The sequence below is a fragment of the Babylonia areolata genome, chromosome 6 (assembly GCF_041734735.1).
Source record: "Babylonia areolata isolate BAREFJ2019XMU chromosome 6, ASM4173473v1, whole genome shotgun sequence".
NCBI lineage: Eukaryota > Metazoa > Mollusca > Gastropoda > Neogastropoda > Buccinidae > Babylonia > Babylonia areolata.
In genome coordinates this window covers 24853246-24879778 of record NC_134881.1, presented here as the reverse complement: position 1 = coordinate 24879778, position 26533 = coordinate 24853246, and the positions used below count along the sequence as shown (strand labels likewise).

At 37.4% G+C, this 26533-nt stretch overlaps 2 protein-coding genes across 6 annotated transcripts in view; one reads left to right on the top strand and one right to left on the bottom strand.

The window, feature by feature from the left end:
- Window positions 1–596, bottom strand: part of LOC143282859 (uncharacterized) — a 67864-nt gene extending 67268 nt beyond the window's left edge. For both annotated transcript variants that reach the window (XM_076588713.1, XM_076588714.1), the window contains exon 1: window positions 533–596. The gene's annotated coding sequence lies outside the window, so the exon portion shown is untranslated. The remainder of the gene's footprint in view (window positions 1–532) is intronic.
- Window positions 597–676: 80 nt separating this feature from the next.
- LOC143282858 (uracil phosphoribosyltransferase homolog) lies at window positions 677–26294 on the top strand. Of its 4 annotated transcripts, XR_013055321.1 has the most exons (9): window positions 677–1038; window positions 1863–1905; window positions 6578–6647; window positions 7702–7764; window positions 13404–13565; window positions 15822–15920; window positions 17111–17303; window positions 18070–18158; window positions 18888–26294. XR_013055321.1 is itself a non-coding variant. In XM_076588710.1 (7 exons), exons 1-7 carry the CDS (start codon window positions 920–922, stop codon window positions 17215–17217), a joined length of 663 nt encoding a protein of 220 aa, XP_076444825.1. In that variant the 5' UTR covers window positions 677–919; the 3' UTR covers window positions 17218–26294. The 4 variants fall into 4 exon arrangements, 1 of the variants encoding a protein (XP_076444825.1); XR_013055320.1 differs by having other exon boundaries at window positions 18070–26294; XR_013055319.1 differs by having other exon boundaries at window positions 17111–18158.
- The last annotated feature ends 239 nt before the right edge of the window (window positions 26295–26533 follow it).

Below are 26533 nucleotides of genomic sequence, written 5' to 3'. Positions count from 1 at the left end.
AATACAATAACAGGAAGAAGCCAATTTCTGATCATTATCAGTTTGTGAATTACATTGAATCTAATCAGTAAAACACTGAATTGTAACTTAAACAAACTTTGTGTTCTTGTGATTTATATCTCAGTTTGCATCAACCGTAATTATCAGACAGTAGATCTTAACTCTGGCTTGGCTGGAAATGCCTACAAAATAATGTGTCACTGATGACCCATGAGGTTATTCTTTCCACTACAAATAAAGATCCATTATTAATGAATACCTTTGCCCGTATCTTTTGTTCGTATAAGAATAAGAGTTGGTCACTTTAAAAGCAGAGCTCTAAATCTGCGTTAGACACATCAGCATAAGAATGGGCGGAGCGCATATGGCATGAAAACACTTCAACTGATTTAATCATTAAAGTCAATACGACTAAGATCATTCAACCTCAATAAACAATTGTAAGTCAGTCCAACATTTGCTTCAAACACAAATGCATTGTAGAAAACAGCACTAAATGAGTAAAAACAACAGGAGCTACAAAGTTATTAACCTGTTGGTACTCTAACAGACGACACACTCCTGGGCTTCCATGTTTGCGACACTTGGCAGTCACGTGACCTCAAGGCAGTTGTGTCCCTTCAATTTTGGAACACAGAGTAATTGCCCATCACGCACCTTGTGAAAAATATTAACAATATCGAGAAAAACGCGCGTGGAAAACGTGCATACTTGAGACAACACTTGTTTGGAATGTTCGATTCTTTCTATGTTTAAGCTTACCGACTTTTAAAAAATATTTTCATTCCAGCAACAGTAAATACTGTGGGTTTTAAACTGGAACAAATTAGTCACGTGACTGGTTCCAGATTGCGAGAACAAAGCTTTCGTGGACAGCCGCGTGGAAAGAGAAGTGGGTTTTAATCTAAACAGAGCAGGAATGGAACCTGATGTGATTCCTACTTCTTCAGTGCTCGATGACGAAGTCTTCCGTTCGTCGCTTAAAATTCTTCGAGTAACAGACAATGTCAGGGAACTCCAGACCATGCTGAGAGACAAGTGAGTCGAACAACGTTATGCGTGTGGGGAAAACCGCGAGATCGTCTGCTGTATTTCCCCAGATGCGCATTTAATTATTTTGGATATGTTTTGAGTAGAATTCCGGTTCCCGTACTATGCAGTTTATATATATTTTATTTTATTCATTTATTGTACTTCGTCATTAATCAGCGAGTTTTATTTTTCATGTTACAAATTTTGCTGTACACCGGGTTGTTTTTTGGGTTTTTTTTAACCATAACGTTTTGCAAGATATCACCATGTGCTCAAGGCACTGATGCAAACCGGTCAAGTAGATTTATACTGTTATGGTCATTTCAACACGCTGTCATGACAAATTAGGAGTTGGGGGGCGGGGGGATGTACGTTGAACATTAAGGGTTCGTCACTCATTCCCACTCAGCCCTCGGCTCTCCTCCTTGATGTTCAACTGCTTTGAAAAACAACTGTTTACTCGCAATTCTCCTTCAATTTCAATCAGACTCACTCATATAATGTAAAAGCTGAATGTCAAAAGGTTCTGCACTCTGCCCAGAACAGTACTATTTGTTATACTGCAGTGTTGATATTTACAAATTTAATGATTGTCTTTTCATTGAAAACAGTTATTTTCTATAAAATCAGAATATAAAACTGTAATAGTGTAAAGCAGAGGAAAATGTTTTACAAACACTTTTATAAACAGTGAAAAAACATGAAATTCTCGTTCCTTTTATTGATCCAAAACTGTATATGTGGTTAGATTAGATAATTAAAAAGAAAAAGAAAAAAGCTGAACATTATATTAATGATGTACAGGTTCTTATTCAGATTTCATTTTTCAGATACACAACCAGAAGTGATTTCATCTTTTATGCTGACCGATTGGTAAGTTGAGCATTGATTGATTAATCAAAGATACAGTCAGTACAACACATTTTTATGTCTATGTACCTTTCAAAGTGGAGTGTTTATTTAGAATGTAACCTGGTTACAAAACTGCAAAACAATTTTTTATGTCATTCCAAAATATGTACCATTGCAGTTAAAGTCAACAATCATGAGAAGAGGTGGTAAAGAAAAGTTAAGAAAAAAAACCATTAGTATTATTCTAGAATTAGATAAAATTGTATCTTTAATGCCTCAGACAAAAGCTTCTTTTCAAACAAAATTCTCTTGTACACAACAGACCTTGAACCTTGCATCCAGTTTTCATCAAATATGGAAGTGATTGATCATGGTTAGAACAAAAACCTTGTGGAAAGTCTAGGTCAAGGGTCAGAGGTTATGGTCATAACATGACCCAACCCCCCATCCCCCCAAAAAAAGCAAAACAAAAATGACAACAACAAAAAAGAGAAGAAGCTTGGAGTTGAAGCACTGTAGAGCTGTTGCATTCATTCTTTATGAAACTATCAAACTTGGTATTGGGATTGGCAATTATTAGTCCATGAACCTCACTTGGCTTCAGGGTTACATGTCAAAGGTCACAATACAGAGGCAGAACAGAAGACATTTATCAGCACAGTAGAGTTATGGACTTGAATTTAACTATTCTACATCAGTCCATGGCTTTGATAATCATTCATTTATTCAGTGATTATTTATGGCCAGAACACAAATCATTCTTAGTTTAGTCTGAGGTCAAGGTCACAACTGACAGAAGGTCAATCAGTTCACAGTATCTTCTGTCCTGAGCTGAAGATCTGTTTTGGAGTTCCTTTTCTTCTATAAAAACATATGTGATGCAGCATATCGGGTTTCACACAAGCCCTGAAAACTTGCCCTCACTTGTTTTTCTTTAGCTCCATGATTTATCTGATGAGTTTATTTCTTTTTGCTTGAACTGCCAGCTTGCGTCAGTGACTGCTGATTGATTAGCTGGACACTTACCAGCTGAAATCCTCATTAGTGTCATTACATTGTCATGTGTTGGATGGTTGACTATTGAGGGCATCTGACTCATTCACTGACTCAGTGACATTGTTCCTAATTTCTGAATGTGTGTTTGTCTGTCTCAGTGTCTGTATGAATATCTGTGTGTGTGTGTGCACACGCTTCTGTTTTGACACCTCAGCCTCATTGCTTGATATTACTTATTAGTCATTTAGTGGTGGTCTTTGATTGTACCTGTTTGGAGTGTTCCTTTATATATTGTCATTCATTAGTGTAAAGAATAGGGCTTTACTTATTATTCAAAAACAAACAAGTGCAGTATTTGGTCTTGGTGTTGTTTTGTTCAAAATCTCCACTTTCATAAAGTGATAAAATCATGATAATAGTATTTTTATGAAAGATCTGTGTGTTTGCTGTCTCTCTCCCTATCTCCTCTCTCTCTCTCTCTCTCTCTCTTGCTCTTGTTCCTGCTCTATTTTCTCTCTCACTCTCACACAAACAAGCATGCACATGCGCGACTGCGCAAACACACACACACGCGCGCGCACGCGCGCACCCACACATTATGTATGCAGACATACAGGGGAACCTGAAGGGTAATTGGTCACAGATGATGCAGGACTGTGGCACCATTTACTTATTTAGTTATTAACAGAAAACCTAAACTCATACAAATGATAGAAAATTTTTTATCAGGCCTGGGGTAGATAGATACCACACACTGGAGAATCAAGAGAGCAAGTATCTGATTTATATAGTCATTATACCGTCCATTAATTGTTGTTGTATTGTTTTTTGTTTTGTTTTTATCACAATGTTCTGTCATACAGAATAAAACAGAAATGAGGACAGGAGTATAGCTGTTTTGTACAGATGCCAACGGGCGCAATAACTGAGTGGCTAAAGCATTGGACTTTCAATCTGAGGGTCCTGGGTTTGAATCCTGGTAACGGCGCCTGGTGGGTAAAGGGTGGAGATTTTTCCGATCTTCCAGGTCAGCATATGTGCAGACCTGCTAGTGCCTGAACCCCCTTTGTACATGCGCAAGTAGAAGATCAGATATCAGTGTTGGTGGGTTATGGAAACAAGAACATACCCAGCATGCACACCCCCGAAAACGGAGAACGGCTGCCTACATGGCGGGGTTAAAACGGTCCTACACGTTGTAAAAACTGTTCAAAAGTGTGGTTCGATACCAAGAGAGAGGATCAGAGAGGGGAAACTGGATCAACCATTTGATGTTGCACACTTGCACACACTTGATCTCCTCACACCAACAGCAAGGCCACATGGAGTGGTTTTTATAGTGTTTACATTACAGCACAAACACTAAGCAATTCACCCTACTTAGCAAAAGCAACTTTAAGCAACACACACTAAAGCAGCACACACTACTACTTTAAGTGTTTCAGCAAGATAGGGCTGATATATATTGGGTGTCCCCAAAAAAGTGAGCCGCTTTTTGACAAGTATTTTCTCAGTGATAGAGATACCGAATTCATTGAACATTTTCACACAGTAACCTTAGGGTATCATCAGTAAGTCTGCAAAATATCTAAAATATCAAATTATGCAAGTATTGTCAAATTCCAAACAGCATGTCAAAAAATCCAATATCAGAGGAAAACTCACTTATTTCAATTTATGCTCAATGTGTTCTCCATCTTCCTCCATGACTAAACAAAGCCATTTTTTCCAAGCAGAAATGCTTTTACGTATTTCTTCCACCAATATCTCCTCCCATGACATAATTATCCTGTCCTTTAATGCCTGCTCGGTCAATTAGTCTCTCACTCCCCGGTAAACTTTCTGCTTCAGAGAGTTCCATATGGCATAATCCATTGGGTTACATTCAGGACTTTGTGGAGGCAATTCATCTTTCTTGATGAATTCTGGTGTAGCCTCCTCCAGATGGGCTACTTGTGTGTGAAGGAGCCCCGTCTTGCTGAAACACGTAATTGTTTCTAGGATAAAGACGCCTAGAATCCGGGAGAAGATTGTCATCCAATAACTGAATGTAGCTTTCACTATCAGTATCAACCTTGGATCTATCATTGTCAATAAAATGAATGTTTTTCCTTTCCAGGATACTCCAGCTGAAACCATTATCTTTTTTTTTTAAATCTAGAAGTCTCTTGATAGAGGCGAGATGGCTGAATTTCTCATTTCCATTTCCCATAAACGTGATCGTTTTGGTGATTTTTAGCTATCTCTGACATAAAGTCTCTCTCGTCTGTGAAAATGATCCTTTTCACATGAGTGGCTGAGTAGCGGTCATTCAAGTTACAGCAGTAAGTTTTTCTTTTCCCTCTAACATTTTGGTCCCTCCTTGATACACGTATCCTCTTGAAGGGCTTCAGCTCCAGTTCTTTCGCCATTCTTTGCACAGAAGACTTGCTCACTAGTAAATCGCTTACAAATTCTCCAAGAGATTTGTGGGTCCCTGGGTTCTCCTCCTGAGATTGAATCAGTTCCTCAACACGGTCTTTGTTCTCCTCCGAGCATACAGTCTTGGGTCTCCCACACAAATTTGACGTGCTACTGACCCTGTAGTACGTATTTTAGCGATAAGTCTATTTACAGTGACATGAATCCACCCTTTGCCTGGAAATTCCTTTACGATCCTTCTTCCACCCCAGCCTTTCTCCTTGAAACAGTTTTCAATGGTAACCTTATCACTTTAGTTTCACTCAAAGGCATGGTTGATCCTTCCAAACTGAAACTTTGGACAGAACTGATTTTGGACACAGAGTGACAGACAACAATAAAAGAATCAATAGACTTGACACCCAGACAGGCTATCTTTAGACTGACACTGACAGATGCCAACACCTGGCAGCTGGCATGAACATGATGAAGGTCACGTTGCACATTGATATTGGATTTTTTGACATGCTGTTTTGAATTTGACAATACTTGCATAATTTGCGTCCGAACTTTTCAATATTTTGCAGACTTGTTGATGATACCCTATGGTTACTGTTTGAAAATTTTCAGTGAATTTGGTTTCTCTATCACTAAGAAAATACTTGTCAAAAAGCGGTTATTTTTGGAGGGACACCCAATATATATATATATTTGTATAAATTTTGTATTTGTATTTCTTTTTATCACAACAGATTTCTCTGTGTGAAATTCGGGCTGCTCTCCCCAGGGAGAGCACATCACTATACTACAGTGCCACCCTTTTTTTTTTTTTGTATTTTTTCCTGCATGCAGTTTTATTTGTTTTTCCTGAAAAGTGGATTTTTCTACAGAATTTTGCCAGGAACAACCCCTTTTTGCCGTGGGTTCTTTTCCCAGCACTAAGTGCATGCTGCACACGGGACCTCGGTTTATCGTCTCATCCAAATGACTAGCGTCCAGACCACCACTCAAGGTCTAGTGGAGGGGGAGAAAATATTGGCAGTTGAGCTGTGATTTGAACCAGCGCACTCAGATTCTCTTGCTTCCTAGGTGGACGCGTTACCTCTAGGCCATCACTCCACATGTGTATATATATATGTAGAAATTTATTTGTGTGTGGGGGGGGGGGGGGGGGGGGGATCAAATGCAATTTTTGCCTGGAATTGTGCTGGTATTGACAAGATAAGATTAGAAGTTTATCACATGTACATGTTTGTCTTGATTTTCCACAGTTATTTGTATTTATTATTGATTTCAGATCCGTTTGGTGGTGGAAGAAGGGTTGAATCAGCTGCCATACAGGGAGTGTGTTGTCACCACTCCTACAGGTTGGTGTTTGTTTGTTTATTTTTTGTGTGTTTGTTCTGGGGTGGTTGTGGGAGGGGGTATGTAAAAAATGATTTTTGTTATACTGTTTGGAAATTCAATTCTGAGATTCAGTGAATTTTACAAAAATTGTGATCTTGTACTTAGGGCTTACAGTCCTTCAGTAATATATGTATGTTTGAAGAAAACCCTGATGTTATGTGGAGTCTAAATATATTTTTTTAAGATCTGCGATGTTTTGGACTTTGTCATTTTGTTAAAGAAATTTTATCAGTTCATGACTGTAGACTGTGCTAGTGGGCTGTTCTTCACAACACATATTTTACAAGAGAAAAATGTATCATATTATGAATCATGTGTCATTTATGGCTGGTATTACTAATCATAAAACTATGTTGAAAGGCATCCTTATGAGTGGATTGCAAGTTATTTTTCCCTATTGGGAAAGTGACATGGCTTTTAACAGTGACTTTCACAATGGTTTGATTACTCATTTACTGGCAACCAGGTCACATTGCACAAGTATAGTTAGATAGAAAACACATTACTTAATGATAACTAACCCGTGGTAAAAGTTGGTTATGATAATGAAAAAAAACAATCAAACTGAAAAAAATCATGCAACGGTGGCCTTTGGGTGAATTGTTTGCGTGCATGATACATAATTTTTATTAGAAATAACTTTATACTAATAGACCACAAAGTATCACAAGCACATGCATGCACACAGTGACACACACAGACATGCACACACATAAGCACATTGACACACATACATCATTGACATATTTGTATATGCTTGGCTTTTTGTTATTGATTTATAATCCAGAAGCCCGTCTCCAAAATATTTCTCATCATCATGAATCCTCATGATCAACATCTGGTTTATGAACGATCGCTTGTAGTTGTGCTTGTAGTAGGGGAAAACATAACATACTTTATGATTTTACTTCTATAAATAAAATCAACATAAATTCAACATGTAATATTACTTTTATATGTTTAACTTTTGTTTGGTTGTATATGTATTTTACTTCTTTTTACCTGTCCATCCAGGTCAGACCTATGGTGGCTTACAGTACGAGAAAGGGAATTGTGGGGTTAGCATCATGCGAAGTGGTAAGACTTGTTTTACTGGTGTTACTGTATTATATGTTATTGTTAGTCTGGGTTTTTTTATTGGTTTGTTTTGTTGTTTTGTTTTGTCTTTGTTTTTCCTTAGATACTGATTTATTCTGATTAAGTGAAAGTCTACATGTATGTGTTTTTTCACATGGGCCATAACATTTTTAAATAGAACAGTTGTTGGATATTTTTATATACCGGTACTTTTTTTTTTTTTCTAAATCCTGTTAACAGAAACATTTGTGGGTTGTTGGTTATTTTATTCACTTATTAGTTTATGGCAATCATCAAAGATACTGTGTAATTTTTATTTAGGATAGAAAAGCTGATGGAAAAACTTTGGATCTTTATGACCACAGGGCGTTTCTCCTGTTAAAAGAAAGACTTACACAGCGGCAGTCTACAACAGTGATGGTTAGACACTTGGACAACTAAGTTTGGGAGCTCGTCCAAGTGTGTCTCTGATGTGATCACTGAAGCAAGAGAAGAAGGAAGTGTCCCGTATGCACTTCCGCAGTGTCGCTGCCATGAGCACTTAAAACTCAGGCATAGCATTCAGCATTTTGTAGAATGCTATTTTTAGCACCAAACTGGGTCAGGACGGATACAGTCTGCATCATAACATATGCATGGGACTTGTGTTCTGTTTTTAACGAGTGGCAAAGCCTTCATGGTTCATGTGTGATTCTTGCTGTACAACAATAAAACTGAAAACACCAGGGCAGTGGTCGGCAAGTAGAATTGGGGGAGGGGGAGTAGTGGATAGGAGTTACTTAGAGTAATACATACAGTAACAATCCAAATTCAATCAATCCAATCCAGTAGCAATCCTAATTATCATACTAATGCTCACCATGACTTAGACACACAAGAAAGATCAGTAAACACACACATGATCCCAAAATCAGATTGTATATTGGGAAAAAACCAAAAAAACCCAAGTGATTCAGACTGTCCAAAAACAACAGTGGCTTATGTTCAGAATGTTAAAACACAACAGGTTATTAACACTAACAGTGAAAAATCTGTTGATTTTGACTAACTAGTTCACCAAAAGCGATCTGCTGACACTTTCTCAAAAATGCTCTTCCAAAACATAAACAAATCAACAAACTAGTTCACCAAAAGCGATCTGCTGACACTTTCTCAAAAATGTTCTTCCAAAACATAAACAGTGAAAGTTAATATTGTAACTTATGTAAGCTTTCATTAATCATAAATGAAAATGAGGGGCAAATATATCTGAAACACACACACACACACACACACACACACACACACACACACACACACACACACGCCCAGAAACTGCTCCTTTATACATACAGAATTCTCTGCATTGTTAGTTTGGAGTTGATGCCATTGTTTGATCAGTAATAGCCCATGCTTTTCCTTCTGAGTTAAATTTGTGTCAGTTTCCTCTCTCAGTCATATTTTGTCTGATAAAAAAAAAATTGTCTAAAGCTGTAAACTTACTTGACTTATTCCTCTTGATTCCGTGGGGAACATAGGGCCGCAACAACACTCCTCCAACGCACCCGGCTCTGGCTGGTCCTCTTCAGTTCGGCCCACGTCATTCCGGCCGCCCTTGTCTCTGCCTCAATGCTTCTCCGCCAGTTCTGCTTCGGACGGCCAACTTTCCTTTTCCCCTGTGGGTTCCAATCAAGAGCCTGTCTTGTGATGTTTGTTGCAGGCTTGCGTAGTGTATGGCCTATCCATCCCCATTTCCGTTTCTTGATTTCCGTCTCCAGTGGGGCCTGTTTTGTCATGTTCCAAAGTTCTTCATTGGAGACAACCTCTGGCCATCTGATGTTCAGGATGTTTCTTAGACATCTGTTGGTGAATGTCTGAAGCTTGTGGGTGCTGGTCTTTGTCACTCTCCACGTCTCTGAGCCATAGAGTAGAACCGACTTCACGTTGGTGTTAAAAATCCGGATCTTGTTGCGGATTGAGAGGGCTGTCGATCTCCAGATTGGTCGAAGGGTGTTGAAGGCGTGTCTTGCTTTGTTGATACGGCTCTTGATGTCTTCGTCCGTCCCCCCGTCTTTGCTGACAACACTGCCTAAGTAGACAAACTTGTCAACCTCCTTGATGTTCTCTTGGTGTAGTTGCACTGCATCTTGCTTCTTGTTGTTGACCCTCATGACCTCTGTTTTCCCAATGTTGATTTGGAGTCCAGTCTTCTCAGCTTCTTCTGCCACACGACATAGTTTCTCCTGCGCATCTTGCTGCCTGTGGGAGAGAAGACTTATGTCATCTGCGAAGTCTAGGTCCTCCAGCTGCTAAAGCTGTAAAAGGTCTTCATTATGATTGGTACAGCCGTTGTTTCGGCAGTGAGCTATCAGCATAATCACGCACATGTACATGTGCGCACAGAGCTTGTCATCTGTTGCTGTTGTCCTTTATTGTATATATTATTTATATTTCTTATGTTCTGTTGTCACACTAACACATGCTCATAATATGTTCTGGCATGTCACATCTCTGCAGATATAATTCATACTGTCATGGTGTCTTTGCTTGATGTATGTTGTTTATCTATAGTATATAACTGTGTGTGTGCATGGGTGTTTAGAGATGGAGGGGTGGGGTTGTGCATGCCCTTGTGCTTTGAATATATCATGCATTGTTTTATGTATGTATCCGTTTCTGTACGTGATTGTATATTTTATAGTGATATTATAAAGCACATAAAAGCCATAATGCTCTGTAAGTCTGTTGTTCCATGCTCTAGAGATTATCCTTATAATGGTAATATATATGATACTATTAATAAATATGATGATAATGATTTACTCATTTAGTCATTGCATTGTTTGGAAGGACATGGAGGAGAAAATTATTTCTCTTTTGCTAGTCATAATGAAACTCAAACTGCAGAAATTCAAAATGTTATGAACAATGTTTCAAAATGAATAGTTGTTTAAGGAAGATTTAACGATACCCTGATAATGATATAGAGTACTTTAAGCTTTGTCTCTCCCTTCATTTCTTCACTGTGCATATGTGTGTGTTGTGCATGTGTGGTACAGAGAAAAAAAGGACAAAGATATTTTTACATTAACCAAAAAAAAACCAAAAAAACCCAACAAATTCTGTCCTTGTGCATGTGTGTGTGATGCATGTTGACAGCATCTGCCAAAACAAAGGCTGCACCAATGTAAGCAAGAGTGCTGCTGTTGAAACATTCAGAGCTTTCTGTAACGACATTACAGTACATATTCACAACACAGGCTAGACAGATATGGTATTTTTGTTTGTTGTTTTTATTTCTTTTTGGTGTGTGTCATTTCTGAATGATGGTGGGAACACGACTTATTTTTAGCATAGATTGTTTGGAATCAGAAGTTTATTTTGTGGTTGTACGCAGTTCAGTTATGTATATTTTGTGTTGTCTTTTGTTAGACAGCAATCTCTCTGTAGCAGATGCCCTCATAAGATAACTAGAGGCTGAATCCATTTCACAGCTTAAAAAGTAGGCTCTGCAGTCCAGAATAAAGTTTTAGTGCAAGAATAACACACAGCCAGAGAAAGCTATGTAATTTTAAAACTAGAGGTGCACCAGCCAGCATTGCGAAGTGGTTAGTGTTGCAGGTTAACAACTGGGAGGATGAGATTCGACCCCATCATAGGTAGGGGGTTTTCAGCCCCAGGGTGGCTCCTACCCAGAGTAAAGTGTGCCGTTGACTCAGTGTGAATACTGGGACTATACAGTTGAGGGTCAACCACTTCATTTGTATTTGTATTTATTTTTATCACAACAGATTTCTCAGTGTGAAATTCGAGCTGCTGTCCCAGGGAGAGCACGTCACTACACTACAGTTCCACCCATTTTTTTGTGTGTATTTTTTCCTGCGTGCAGTTTTATTTGTTTTTCCTATCAAAGTGCATTTTTCTACAGAATTTTGCCAGGAACAACCCTTTTGTTGCCATGGGTTCTTTTATCTGCGCTAAGTGCATGCTGCACACGGGACCTCGGGTTTATCGTCTCATCCAAATGACTAGCGTCCAGACCACTACTAAAGGTCTAGTGGAGGGGGAGAAAATATCGGCGGCTGAGGCATGATTCGAACCAGCGCGCTCAGCTTCTCTCGCTTCCTAGGCGGAGCATTACCTCTAGGCCATCACTCCACATGGATGCATCTTTGGGAGTGTTGCTCAGATTTCCTGGGCAGGTGTCATGTGTGTATCTCCTGGCCTGGTTGATGCTGGGATATACTATGAGAATAACGCCTTGTCAAGTAGACCCTAACCTAGCAGCAGCGTCATCACCCCATCATCATTTATCAACACTGAAATACAGAAAACAGAATTTCTCAAAATTCTGGGACACAAAAAACAAACCAGACGAGCAGACTGAGGCTGTTCACAGTGATTAGTTTAAGCTGTGTGAACAGATTGGAAAATTAATGAGGTGATGCTGTCATCACGATAGACATGAATCATTCTGTGTTGTTTTTGACAACTGCTCCTGGTTTAACGCAGCTCGATATATCAGCAGCTACACTTGATTGCATAGATGATGTTGAAATGTAGAATGATAAATTCATGATCATCAGTAACACTAACTGGGAACCCTCAGGGAATTGAATGTACAGGTTCTGTGATTTCATATGAGAAAATTCTGTGGATCATTTTGTTCTTGCATTGAAAAATAGACAAACCCTTAGCAAACACAAAGAAAAAAGGTACAGTAAGGTGCCTGTTCCAGTAAGCAAGAATGAGCAATTTATGTTCTTTGCAGTTGTTACTGTTACATGTTTTTTATTGTTTTTTTTAATTGTTGTATTTTTCTTTTTTTTTCACATTTGTATACTATGTGAGTAACCCAAAACAGAATGCTTCGTTTAAAATAATGCAGACTGGAGCAGTTCCCCAGCCTCGTACAAAGAGTGCAAGCTCTGCACCAATATCAGATCATTTGATTTTGAGCTGGATCCTAACGTAAAAACATACACTGTGCTTATTTTGAGCTAGCCACTTAGCAAACCAGCAGGTCCTCCAAAAGAGCAAATATTTCACTTACTTTTGAAAGTGGTCATAGGAAATACCTTGAAAGTTTTGTGTTAATGGAATGGTCTCCATGTTGACATTTAGACTAGACTGGAAAGTTGAGATCAACATAGAAGAAGCTATTGTGGTCTGCCATGTTCATTCAATGTATATCAGCATATATATATATATAGATATATAGATATATATCAGTTCAGAGAACAGGTATCTGTGTTTTAGTGCGCACAATATTAAGTCTTTTTTTCTTTTCGTTTTTTTGAGATGGACGAAAAGGAAATTCATGACCAACATGTTTTGATATAAATTACTTCTTGTTTGTTTTGTTTTTTTTGTTTTTTTATAAAGTTTGTTTTTTCTTGTGACAAATGATTTTAAAAAGATACACTTCTTGCAGGTAAAAAAACAGAAAAAAAAACAGGTGGGACACATGAAACTTTCACCTGTAGAGCTAGATTTTTCCTAATAGGATCACATTTACTTTGATTGTTTGCATGCGTTCTGTAGATAAGGCAAACGTTATAAATGTTTTAAAAATTGGTCTTGTTTTCTGTATAGTGAAATAATGGCGGGATTGTTATCATTCAGTTAGCTTGGGAAATGTTTCACCTGTTTTCTGCCAGGTGAGGCAATGGAGCAAGGCTTACGGGATTGCTGCCGTTCCATTCGCTTGGGGAAAATTCTCATCCAGAGTGATGAGGACACACACGAAGCCAGAAGTGTCTACGCCAAAGTTCCACATGATGTGTGTCGACGCAAAGTTCTCTTGATGTATCCCATCATGAGTGAGTATAAGTATCAGGACTAAATCTGAATACGTGTGCTAAAACCATTGACTTAATTCAGTGTAGTGACATGCACATGGGCGCACGCACGCACAAACACGCACACTCACACATGCACTCTCTCTCTCTCTCTCTCTCTCTCTCTCTCTCTTATATTTATTCGATCTTACCATTTCCAAATTCAGATCGTCTTTCATTAGATTCAGATTTGGAGAAAACGAACTTAAGTTAATGAGCGTTATACAGATAGCCTGAAAAACTCTACCTTTTGTGGAGGGTACAAAGATGAAATTCATGTACTGGCAATTTGTCCACAATATGATATTCTGAGAAAGAAATACGTCAACAGCATTGTGTCAAGAGAAATAGCAATGTTTATTTTTTATGCGTTAAAACAGGGAGCAGAAAGTGCTCAGTCTTAGATGAAAAATATGTTTATAAATTACCCTTACTTATTTATTTAGTTTTGTTGTATTATAAGTTTATTCTTTCTAACATCATCCAATTCAAGGTTTGGTTTTCATATGTGTGTGTGTACAACACATGCATTTATGTATACAGCCCGGTGGCCTTACATTAAAACAGTTCTGAGTTCTCTCTCTCTCTCTCTTACACACACACACACACACACACGCTCACACTCACACTCACATACCTATACACACTCACTCTCTCTCACTCTCTTTGCACTAGATTTATATGTACTTGATAAATCTCATTTTCATGATGAAGATACTTCACAGGAGTGGCATAAATTTGTTTTGAATTGTCAGGATGTTGTGCAAAGAGGATTATAGCATTCACAAGAAAAACTATTTAAAAAAAAGTAGAGGTGTGTGTGATGTGTTTGTATAGTACTAGTATTTTAATTTAATATCATTTTTGACTCACTTGTGTAAACAAAGTGAGTCTATGTTTTAACCCGGTGTTCAGTTGTCTATGTGTGTGTGTGTGTCTGTGTGTGTGTGTGTGTCTGTGTGTCCGTGGTAAACTTTAACATTGACATTTTCTCTGCAAATACTTTGTCAGTTGACACCAAATTAGGCATAAAAATAGGAAATATTCAGTTCTTTCCAGTCATCTTGTTTAAAACAGTATTGCACCTCTGGGATGGGCACAAAAAAATTTAAAAAATGAAGCCTAATTATATGCAAACTGCAGTTACTGTTATATTTATATTTTTTGTATTCTCTAAACTTGGCACTTTGATCTGATATTCTGACACAACAACAAGAGCAGTCATTATTATCATTTTTTGTTCAAACAGGAACTTCTTTTGCTAAGCATGGAAGTTTTATTTATTTTGCAAATGTTTTGGTGCAGATAGTAAAAAAGTGAAATTACTCTGTAATTAATGCTAGGGGACTTAATTTGCTTTAAACTGATCTTTCTCATCTTAAACATTACATTTTGAAATTATACTCAATACATAAAAAGCTTGGATTTTTTTTAAAGTGTATCACAAGTGAGTCTTGAAGGCCTTGCCTCTCTTGTTTTCGTAAGTATGTACTCTGTAATCAGAATCGACTTGGTGAAAAATGAATATGAAAGGTCAACAGCATGTACAACACAGTACAAACACTGATCTGTTGAACTGTGTTGGTTTTCTTAACTGAAACAAGGATCCAATTCCAAAAGAAAACAAATGAAGTCAGGATTCTGTGAGCAGGTTTTTGTAACTTCTTCATTCATGGTATTCACACGAGTGGGATTTTACATGTATGACCTTTTTTTTATATATACCCCGCTATATAGGCAGCCATACTCCGTTTTCGTGGGTGTGCATGCATGGTATGTTCTTGTTGCCATAAATGACTGAACGCTGACATGGATTACAGGATCTTTAACGTGCATATTTGATTTTCTGCTTGCGTATACAAATGAAGAGGTTTCAGGCACAAGCAGGTCTGCACATATGTTGACCTGGGAGATCGGAAAAAATCTCCACCATTTTCCCACCAGGCACCATTACCGAGATTTGAACCTGGGACCCTCAGATTGAAAATCCAACACTTTAACCACACGCCTATTGCGCCTGTCGATTTTTGTGACAATACCAGCTGTTTCATTTACAATATTTTCACGTGTGTGATATTGGCCAAGTGTGTGCTGAATGAGAATAAAAAGAAATTTGACTATAAAGTAATTGTGAGGCTTAATAGGGTGCTAGTAACACATGGATTGATTGATGAAATATGATGGGTGAAATATGACACGAATCCTCTCTGAGATCTGTCTATGTTGTTGTCATTTCAGACACAGGCAACACAGTAGTGAAGGCAGTGACAGTTTTGCAGGAGCACAGTGTCAGCGAACAAAACATCATTTTGTTGAATCTCTTCTGTACACCGCAAGGTTAGTCATGTATCTCAGCAAGTCTGTTGGAAGAAGAGTGTTGTTATCTGGATCTTTGGTCACTCTGTGAATGATGCAGTCAAAACTTTGATCTTATTTTGCCAGATAAAACAGTCACAGAAGTTTTTTCAGAATAAGATCATTCATTAGTCATTTGGATGAGATGATAAACCAAGGTCCACAGCATGTGCAGGATACACTTGGCAAATATAAAAGAACCCATGGAAGCAAAAGGGTGTCCCTTGCAATATTCTGTAGAAAAAAAATCATTCAGATTGTGAAATGAATTCACTTGCACACAGCAGAAAAAGGGGGATAGGGGGCACTTTGTGCTCTCCTCGGGAAGAGCATCCTGAACTGCACACAGAGAAATCTGTCATGACAAGAAGTAAGACAGTGACATAGTGAACACATTATATAATGACTGGTACATGATATTTTTATTTCTAAGTACTTGCCTGTCTGTGTGGAATTGTGTTTTGCCCAGATGGGATGTCAAGACACTAAACTCTATTCAGTAATTCATACAGTAGTAGGATGCCTGCCTTCTGTCAGTTCTGAAAATTCTGCCATATGAATGTCCTTTTTCATTACTGTTTTCTTTTTCTTTCTTCATCATGTCTAATTTCTGTACTTCAGGAACAATCACCTACATTTTGTCTACATACAGCTGGAGTTTAGTGGTGTACTTAAATAATAGCTTTGATTATATGTTGTGAATTCCATGGGTGGGGAACAGTAAATGGTTCTGATTTTATTTTTGTTTGACTGTCCTCTGTTTTTAGCATGTTTTCATCTGTGATATGGCTTCTTGTCAAGGTTTTGAATGCTTTGCTTTTTATTGCTTTTTTAAATGAAACATCAGAAGGATCTGACCAGGAATGCTGTGAACTTTGTAGTGTCAACAATATGTATGTAGGAAATGGTCTTTATTCTGTTAGGTGTCAAGATGTCTGAGGTTGAATAACACAGATTATGTTTTTTTCTATTTGCTGGTGCTTAGAAACATGAAGTTGAGTTTTTGTTGCATGTGTTTTGTGTTTGGGGAAGTATGTCATTATTATATTTGAATTATGAAAATAAGAGAGATGTAAGGTTGTGTAACTCAAATAAAGTTTATGAGGCTTCACTATGATACAGATTTTGTTTCCTTGTCCTGTGAACAACGTTTCTTTACTCTGTGTGTGCAGCTGTGAAACAGATCCTGACAAAGTTCCCGGGCATGACCATTGTGACGACAGAAGTGCATCCTGTCACTCCCAACCATTTTGGACAGAAGTACTTTGGGACAGACTAACAGATGGAGTTTATCACTTCACTCTTGACTAAACTGCCAAAAGAATGCGATGGAATGATGACCTTTTTTTTTCTTTCAGACACTGGGTACTTCATCGTTTATTTTTGATTTTATTGGGTATTATGTAGATCAGGTTTTATTTCACTGTGGTCAGTTTGATTTCTCTGTTGTTGAATAAAGTTGTGAGCATGCAAAGCGTCGTTATATAATGTGTTAACCAACAATGTACGAATGTTGAGCCAACATGACAAATCTTATACAGCTGGTAAATTTTTCAGAAGTATATGTGAATAAAACTTAATGGACTTGAAAATACGTATACACACATTCTCTCTCTCTCTCTCTCTCTCTCTCTCACTCTCACACACACATACACATTTCTAGCACGCATGCACACACACACACACACACACACACACACACACTCCCTCTCTCTCTCTTCTTCTTCTTCTTCTCTCTCTCTCTCTCACTAACACAGATCTTGTGGGAGAGTGGTAGCTTTTTGTGTGTTTGTTGGTTTTGTTCCTTTGGTTGGTTGGTGGTTGTTTTGTTTTATTTTTGCTATCATCCATTTCTAATAAGCCGACATACTGATCTTTAACATATCTTCTTTTTCTAATCATTAATTGTAGTCAATTAAAAAAACAGACACATTTCTAAGTAATAACAAATGTGCAGTACCATTTGTGAATAGGGAGTGCACATGCATGCATTTTCAGTTATGTGGTCCTAATTTTGTTCACCATTTGTTGCTGGTATGGAATTTTTTTTTTCCTGTTTTTATGAATGTATCAAACTGAATACACAAAAGCAGCTTCTGCTGCCTTACTTTTGAAAATTGAATGTTCACAGATCAGGGCAAATTGGCTTTTGATCGTGACCCACTAGCGCAGATTCCAGCAGGGGTCTGATTCCTTTCCTGTGCAAACTACTACCAAAAGGTTTGTTTTGAATGAAATGGTGTGGTAATTGTCCTTTTCAGTTTGAAAAAGGAAATGCCAACAAGCTTTTGTTTTTGGTTCTTTAGCTGGAGAGTGGAATTGTTGGTTTGAGTGCCAGTTAGTTTTCATGATGCTTGTACTGTTTAGAATGAAATTGTACAGAAATTGTGAGTTTGTGACTGAAGAACCAAATGTATGGATCTCTGACTGTAAGAGAACATATGTTCATCAATTTATGATTGTATTTTATTACTTTTTTGTTGTTGTTGTTCTGTTGTCATACTCTCTGATTTCATGTTTTATATACGAATGTTTATAATCAACATGGAACTTTTACAACTGTTACCAGCACAAATTGCTGACTGTTCCTCACTATTCCACTGAGTGAAATGGGTAAATTTCACAAGCTGTTGCCAAGCAACAGAATATTTTTTGAATGTGGAAGTGAATGGTTCCCTCATGCAGTTCAGTATTGTGTTTACACAAGAAGAGATTAAAAGTGTGTCAATTTCCCTGCCGTCATTTCCTGGTTTGGAACTTTAGATTTGACAGTGAAAGTTTTTATTAAGTAGCTGTTTGTATTATTCGGAATAGCACTGACCATCTGGCTGTTCCCAGTGTGTGTTTTAAAATTTGTGTTGCTTTGTGTAGATTTTATGTGTTCATTTAATTGCATTTACTATGGGGGGGTTTCTGAATGTCTCACGGATTCTTCTGTTTGCTCGCTAGATGTGCTGACGGATGCATCTAAACAGTGCATCTAAAACACCCATTCCAGATGAGTAAGTTGTAACTTTATTACTCTGAGTGAAAGAGAACAAATGTCATTTCAGAGCTTGCTTCAGTTTATTATTTAGTCAAAGTGGAGGGATGGCTGCATATTTTCTCAGGAAATAGCTTCAATGCTAAAAGTTCATTTTCGCTGAACGTTTTACTGTTATAATGATAGAATGATGCACAGGTTACCCAGGACAATGGACAGCATCAGCTGAATGCTTTGCTGGAGTCAAACTCATTGAAAGCCTGTCTTTTGTTGGAGACACAGTCACTGATAGCCTGTCTTTTAGTGTGATTTTTTTTTTATCATATGTATAATAGTCCATCGTGTCTTACAATGACCGTTAGAACAGCAGAGGACGCAACTGCTGTCCTGACTATCTGGGCAAGAATTTGATTATAATGGAGAGTTTATTACCCAAGTTACATCCCCACTCTCCCAGCCAAGATTGCTTTAGGGCAGTCAGTGTTGAGATGTTCCCGAAAAGCCAACTAGCCCCGAAGGATGCAGTACTAAGAGCCAGTGCAGTTTTGCCTATAGTTTTAGAATCATATTCCTTAACAAAAGACTAAGCAAGAAATGATTTTCAATTGCAGTGGAGAAACCACTGATGACACAGCTCCAACTTAGCTGTTGGTGCACCTGTAAGCTTATGACAGTCTCTGAGTCAGGTGTTGATTTTTGTAGTAATATATGTGGATCATACAAAGCAGTATTGAGTCTAATGATCTTAAACTTAACAGTTGAATTATTAAATGTAAACCTGGAGAAATGAATCTTGTATTTTTCCTCAGGTGGTTTTAAGGAAACAACCTGAACAAACCAGAGAAGAGCTAATAATGATGATGATAATGGGCATTAATAATTTGCTCTACCTCCTTAGCACAAGGGCATAGAGCGCTAACAATCATCTTCAATATGGAGGGAAAAGTGGTTTAAAAAAAAAAAATCAGCACTTGATAGTTGAAGCAATTTTGACACATTCCTGTTCACGCATATCAGCATAGTTTGCTGCAGCCTGGTTAGTTGTGTGAAACTGCATTGTAGCAGGAGGATGGTATGCATCTACTCAAAACCAAATAACAAAATGAATCAGGCCCAGTTAAACTGATAAGAGGCTGGATTGACTGAAGTCAGTAGCCAGCTGTGGTATCGTGGTCATTTTGGGTGATTTCTGCTTTCATGTCTGCCATCATTATAACCAACCTCTGTTCACTTCTGCCTCTCAGTTGATGTTTACATTGTTTATTTTGTGTTTGTTTCGGTTTTTGTTTTATGTTCATCTTAAGGGATCAAATATTTCTTTTTGGCCATTTTTTTTTTTAATGTTGAAAATGAAAGGTTTGTACAAATCATGGAAGTCTGATTTAGTTGTAAAACATGTTTAAGTCAGAGTCATGGGGAAAGAGATGGAATTTTAACATGGAGGCTTGAAGTAGGAAAGGCTTTGGAGTGTTTTGATAGTGGTGTTTGATGGATTTGAATCTTTTTCGTTTGTTTCATAATACAGTATTTTGAATCAGCAAGTGCCATGAGATGAAAACAGTGGACATAGTGGGTTGTGTTTGGCTGCAGTATTGTGGTCAGTCAGCTAGTCATACTCTTCATGTGGCTTTAGACTTTGGTTAAGCATTATTCCATTGTGTGTATGTGTTGGTGGTGATAGTAAGGTGATATACAAAGAACAGCTGCTAAAATGACCTGATACCAGCATTGTGCTCGGCTAGACAGTGGAGTAGGAGCAATGATCATCATGCAGGTGGTGTCAAACAAGAGAACACCCTTTAGAGGTTGAAAAAAGGTAAAATGCCCCTTAGCAATTTATGACCATCAGGGCAGTGAATCCATATCCACTATTTCGGGCTTGAAGTAGTAAGGCTTAGCCCAGTCCTTTCCTTCCAGCATTATACCCTCCCCAACCAAAGCCAGGTATCCATTAACATCTGGTTGGAGTGAGGGAAATCAGACTAAAGTGCTTTTCCCAGGGACACGACACCAAGTCGGAATGGGGCCTCAAACCCTGATGACTGGTGAACACTGGACCACAGGTCCAATGCTCCGACCTATTCTGTCATGGGGCTTCTGTTAAAGTGTGTTGGTGTAAACTGTTCTCATGGGTAATTTTTTTTCTGATTTGAATCTACCATTGTGTATCAGGGAAACCACCCAGTTGTGATACCCTGAATTCTCTGACGTAGTGATGCTCATTTTTGAGTGGGAAGAGAGAAGTAGCTGTGCTTGTTTTCATTGAGAAGAAAGAAAGATGTCACCATTTAGACAAAGAGGTATGGTACCACCACCCTTTAGGAGTGCCTCATCACTCTGTGGGATGATGTTTGTGAGATGCATATATATATTTTTTTCTTTTTCTTTCTCCTTTTTTTGTGTCAGTTGCCTTTCTCTTTGCATGAAGCATATCAATCGTCAGGTTTGGTCAGATGCCTTCCTCCATGAAGCATTTATGCAGTGTTCTGTTCGACTTCCATGTACCGACATGCTTCCTCCTCTGTCTTCTTCCCACTGTTACTTTTGATTGGCCTATGATACTTTTTATGGAAAATCAAAATGTTGCTGAACAATTGGGAAAAGTTCAGGAATCTTACAGTTTGGAAAGTATTTACAAAGCATGGATTATGTGTGCAAACACAATTATGATCTATCAGATAATGCTGATTTTAGCACAGGAAAAGGGTTTGTCAGATTTAGTTGCTGCTGGTAGCTTAAATGTTTGGAATATTTATGCACATTGAATCCATCGATCCATATCAATATTCACAACAAAACAGGATTTCTCCAGTATAATGTAAATGTATTATATACAATGTTAGAAGTTTATCAGGTTGCAGATGTCAAAATATTTGTGACATTAAGCTACAAGGATTTTTGTTGGATTTTTTTATTGCTTTTTTTTTTCATTTTGAATATTAAATCACAAATGATACACACATACATTCTAATTTGTTGTTGATCTGTTTGTAGCAGTTTAGAAGAAAGACTGTTTTGTGTGATATGCAAAACACTTCAGATGATTTTGCAGTGATCATCTGCCCCATGAATTAGATGAGAAAAAACTGCATTCCACCTAAAGAAAGTCTTGTGACAAAACTCTAAATCTACAGAGAAAGTTACTTTTAAGTTTTCCTTTCTTGAGCATCAACATCAGGGAACAAACAGCTTTCATGCTTTCAAGAAGAATGAACATAATTTGTACATGAAGGTAACTGAATGAATAACTTAGTCTACCATAGATGCATATGTCAACAGAGCACTGAACATGATTCATACCAGAAGATAACTGAAGAAGAATAACTTAGTCTACCATAGATGCATATGTCAACAGAGCACTGAACATGATTCATACCAGAAGATAACTGAAGAATTTATGTCTGCCATTAATGCGTATGTCGGAGGAATACATAGTTCTGCTTTGAGACACCACGAATGTTCCTCTTGACCAGACTACAATCATGTTCATTCAAGCTGTTAATTTAGAAGAAATGTCTTTCATTCATGTTATTATTTGAATGATGCTGTTTGTAGCTAGTAAGCCGAGCTATGAAGGACTATATGGAGGCTGAATATGATGCCATGTATCTAATGTACAGCTAAATTCAGGAGGGGTGGGTGGGTTCTCTGTCCCATTTAAAGATTGAAAGGACTTTTTAATGATAGTGTTGTGAACTTACCAACAGAATTCTGACTTGAACATGATTCTTTGGACTAGTAGATGTTTCATGTACATATGTTAATAATTACTGACATGATGTGTGTTGTGTATCACTTTAAACCTGGAGACACTGGCATTAACATTACACAATTTTGTTGAGAATATTGTCAGAAGTTTTGTATGACAGATTAATGATTATTTCACTGTCACCGGTCTGACTGTAAAGCTGTATAGAGAGATTTTTTTCCCAGCGAGTTCAGATTCACTGTCCCAGGACCTCCATCCATAATGTTTTTGTATTTTGTTCAGATTATGTCATGTTCTTGTGCCATTTTGAGTCATTGTTGTACTTTAGATTTTGTGTTTACATTTATTTGTATTGCATGTATAGTTTTGCCCTTAATAGTTCAGCATCATGGGTAGCAGTAGCCCATAGAACCTACATGTATGATGTGTAATAGTTATGTCTGTGGTGTGTTTGTGTACGATTCATAATTGCTGCAGTACCATGGTGCATTTCAAAGATCTGTTTTATTATTGGCTGAAAATAACCTAATATTTACGCACTGATTTCCTTCTCGTGTTGTTCTGTGTGCTCTTTTTTCTGACTCTCCTTTTATTGAGTGTAATCCAGTCACATACATGAGCATGGTTCAAAAGACATGATTTTCATATATTTGACCTCAGCTATCACAGCTTACAAAGGTTGTCCACATTAAATTTATGTTGAATGAAGTATCTTGATTTCTGTAGTCTGGTAGACATTTAATCTTGTTCCCACTATATTATTTATTGGTGGCTTTGGTTTACATACTAGTGGTTATGTTTTTACACTCTATGTAAGGCGATGGGTTGCTTGCATTTATATAAAACTGGAACATCTCCCTTGCCACCCCTGATTAAATCAGTATTTAATGATTGGTGGTGGTGGTTTTCAATAAAAAGATGTGCACTAAACTGGTGCCAGAAACACTGATGTTTAGCCTGTCTGTATAGATCTAATTATGTCCATGTAACATAATTCCTTTTTTTTTTTTTATAGATATTTTAAATGCTCATTGATTTATTTGGTGAGCTCATATTCAGAGATGTATATGGATTTATTTGGAAGCTAAACATAGATGTATGGGCTCTCTGTACAGATCTGATGATCAAGTTCAGGTAACATATTTTTCAGGCAAAATATTAATGCTCATTGGTTTCTTTCGTGGGCTAAGCATAAATTCAGAAGAAAAAAAAAGTTGGTTGTTTTTTTGTTTTGTTTTTTACTTATCTTTATTCAGGTATTTCAAAGCTCATTGATTTGGTGGGCTCAAACATGTAGGTGTTTGGCAAAAGATAGAAATAAATGCAATGACCATATCATGTTGGGCTAATAGCTTATGGCCGTTTTGCTTTTTTTTCTTTCTGTCATCTTGGTGACCTGAGGGCTTATTCATCTGCTAGATCTGGATGGTGGTTTAGTTTTCATGTTCTGTCAGGTTTTCAGGATATACATCTATAGTTTTCATTTAGCTTTAGGGAGGGATTAGCCATTGGTTTTGTGCATTTGTGTGTGCTTTTGGTCTGAAAGAGACCAGAATCAAGCAGTCTGTGTAGTTGGCTGCAGTGATTTGTTTGACTTTTTGCATTGTCACTGAGAACTTTATACATGGTTTTGACCAGTCATAAAGCTCAAAAAGACAATCTGAGTGTTGGCACATTGTAATGGAAGGGAGGTAATTTAATTTCTCGGAACCACTTTTAATAATGCAACTTATTAGTGGAATGCGATGTTACTAGTATATTGAAACTTTCTCACTTATTTGAGCCTCATTGATAAACGTTTAAGGGGCAATAGATTCTGTCAATATTTTTACACATTTATCATTTAGTGCTGCATTTAAGGGTTGAGACATGAGAGAAATACACTATAAACCCTCTGGAAATGAGTTTGATCTGATCTTGATCGGAAATCATCATCTTGTCTCTGATGTTTGTTTCACAAGAGAATTTGACTTCACAAATATTTACATTGTTTTATTACAGATCTGAACTTTCCCATTGTGGTTGCCAGCAGTAGTATTTCTCAACCATAATCTGTTTGGGAACATACTGTGTGGATATTGTTCCTACTTCTTGTAAGACTAAGAGCATGACTTCCACTCTTCCTTCCACTCTTGTATTGATATATATGTTTTGGGTTTGTTTGGGTTTTTTTTCTTTCTCATCCTAAGTATCGCAAGGAAATGAACAGGTCTAGTGTTTTCAGTGCAGTTAAATCAAGTTGTGGGTTTACATAAATTTGCACATAAAAAGAGCTGTTCCAATAAAAGACCAAATTCTGTTTTATATAGTTTCCTTGTTCTTTGAAATTATTGTTTATTTTTCACAAAGTTTTTCTTTTCTTTTATTAAAATTATTCTTCAAGAACAATTTAAACACTGTACTTTCACATGATTGATTTACTCATCTTTCTTCTACTGTCTTTGTTGGTATCAACTGTCATTTGACTAAAATGAATTCAACAAGTTAACTTCTTTTTTTTTTATGTATTTAACCTTACTACTGTGTAGGCTACCATTCCCAGTTTAGGGAAACATTATGAAACCAGTTTCCATGGTTTGTTTCTTACAAGCTGAAACAATCTTGTGCTCAGATGTTGCCTTCTAGTCATACTAAAATCTTCCAGCTGTTAGTGTCAGCGCACACTCAAAATGCGTTAAGCACTGACAGCTCAGTCTCTCAGGAAATTCTTGGACAGGTTTATGACATTTGTCTGATGATTTATGGTCTCTCACAAGCTGCCAGCTCAAGTCTTATCAATAATTTGACAAATTATTTTGTAATTGTAAACATTTTGGTTTCATGTGCAGTTAGATGGTGATGTCTGAATAACAGACATGTCCAAGTCTTGTTTCTAGAATCTTTTGTTTCATTCGGGAGCTTTTGTATATTTTAGTTTGTGTGTCCACCACACATACTGTTGTGATGTCAGTTGGGGTTTTTTGTTGTTTTCTTCTACATGTACAGAAAATAAGGGGAACACAGCTGAAACCATTACAAAGCAAAACCTATGTCAATAATATGTCCGAGATGACAATTCTTGCTTTGTTGTCTGTACATTGCTTTGGTTTTCAACATAAAATTAGATGACCATACATCGCGGCTGGACAGGCAAACTCAGCTTCTTCTTTTTTCTCTTTTTTTCCCCCTCTTCTCTGCTTCTTCTACTTCTGAACATGCTTGTAGGAACATGACTGTAAGGAAAATGAAATAAGAGTCCCATTCTTCACCCAAAAAGGGAAGACTGGTTGTAATGACAGTTTGTGTGTTATAATCACAGAATGTTGCCGATATTTGTGTGTTGTATGTTACAGTGTGTTGTTTTGAAATTGAACATGTTGTTGTCATTGGTGAATCTGTCTCTTTGCTGACCAGAAAGAGAACAAGGTGTTTGTGAATATGATTGTTGAAATTTGTAAGTGGGTCTGGAAAGGATGTGTTCCTGCCATGAAGACAAAAGTAAAGAGATGGATGGAGATTTTCAGGATGGGACTTCAGTTTGATTCCTACACATGAGACTATTTAATCTGGTATTTTTTTCCATGGTGTCATGAATATCTTCTCTTTTTGTCTTCTCACATTGTGCATTACAGTCTCGTGGGAAATACTGTGTATTTCATTCATGAATAAATATTTTCATATTGAAGTGTATCAGTGGACTGATGCAGGCTTGCATGCATTGTGTATGTCTGAGTGTGTGTAAAATTGCAGTTTACTTTTGACTACATCTTTCAAAACTTTTTTTTCATTGTTATTTTGTTTTTGGTGTGTTTTTTTCACAGAGAAGACAATAAATCAGATGTGCACACTTCTGCAATCATTACATTTTAACCCATCCCCTCCCCCTACCTCCACACACATTCATGCACACACACTTTTATGTAC

Excerpts from the sequence above, each read along its gene's own strand:
- LOC143282858 (XM_076588710.1), top strand. The coding sequence starts at position 920 with ATGGAACCTGATGTGATTCCTACTTCTTCAGTGCTCGATGACGAAGTC. Across the intron at positions 6,648-7,701 it reads TGTTGTCACCACTCCTACAG|GTCAGACCTATGGTGGCTTA; the intron begins GTTGGTGTTTGT and ends CTGTCCATCCAG. Across the intron at positions 7,765-13,403 it reads GGTTAGCATCATGCGAAGTG|GTGAGGCAATGGAGCAAGGC; the intron begins GTAAGACTTGTT and ends GTTTTCTGCCAG.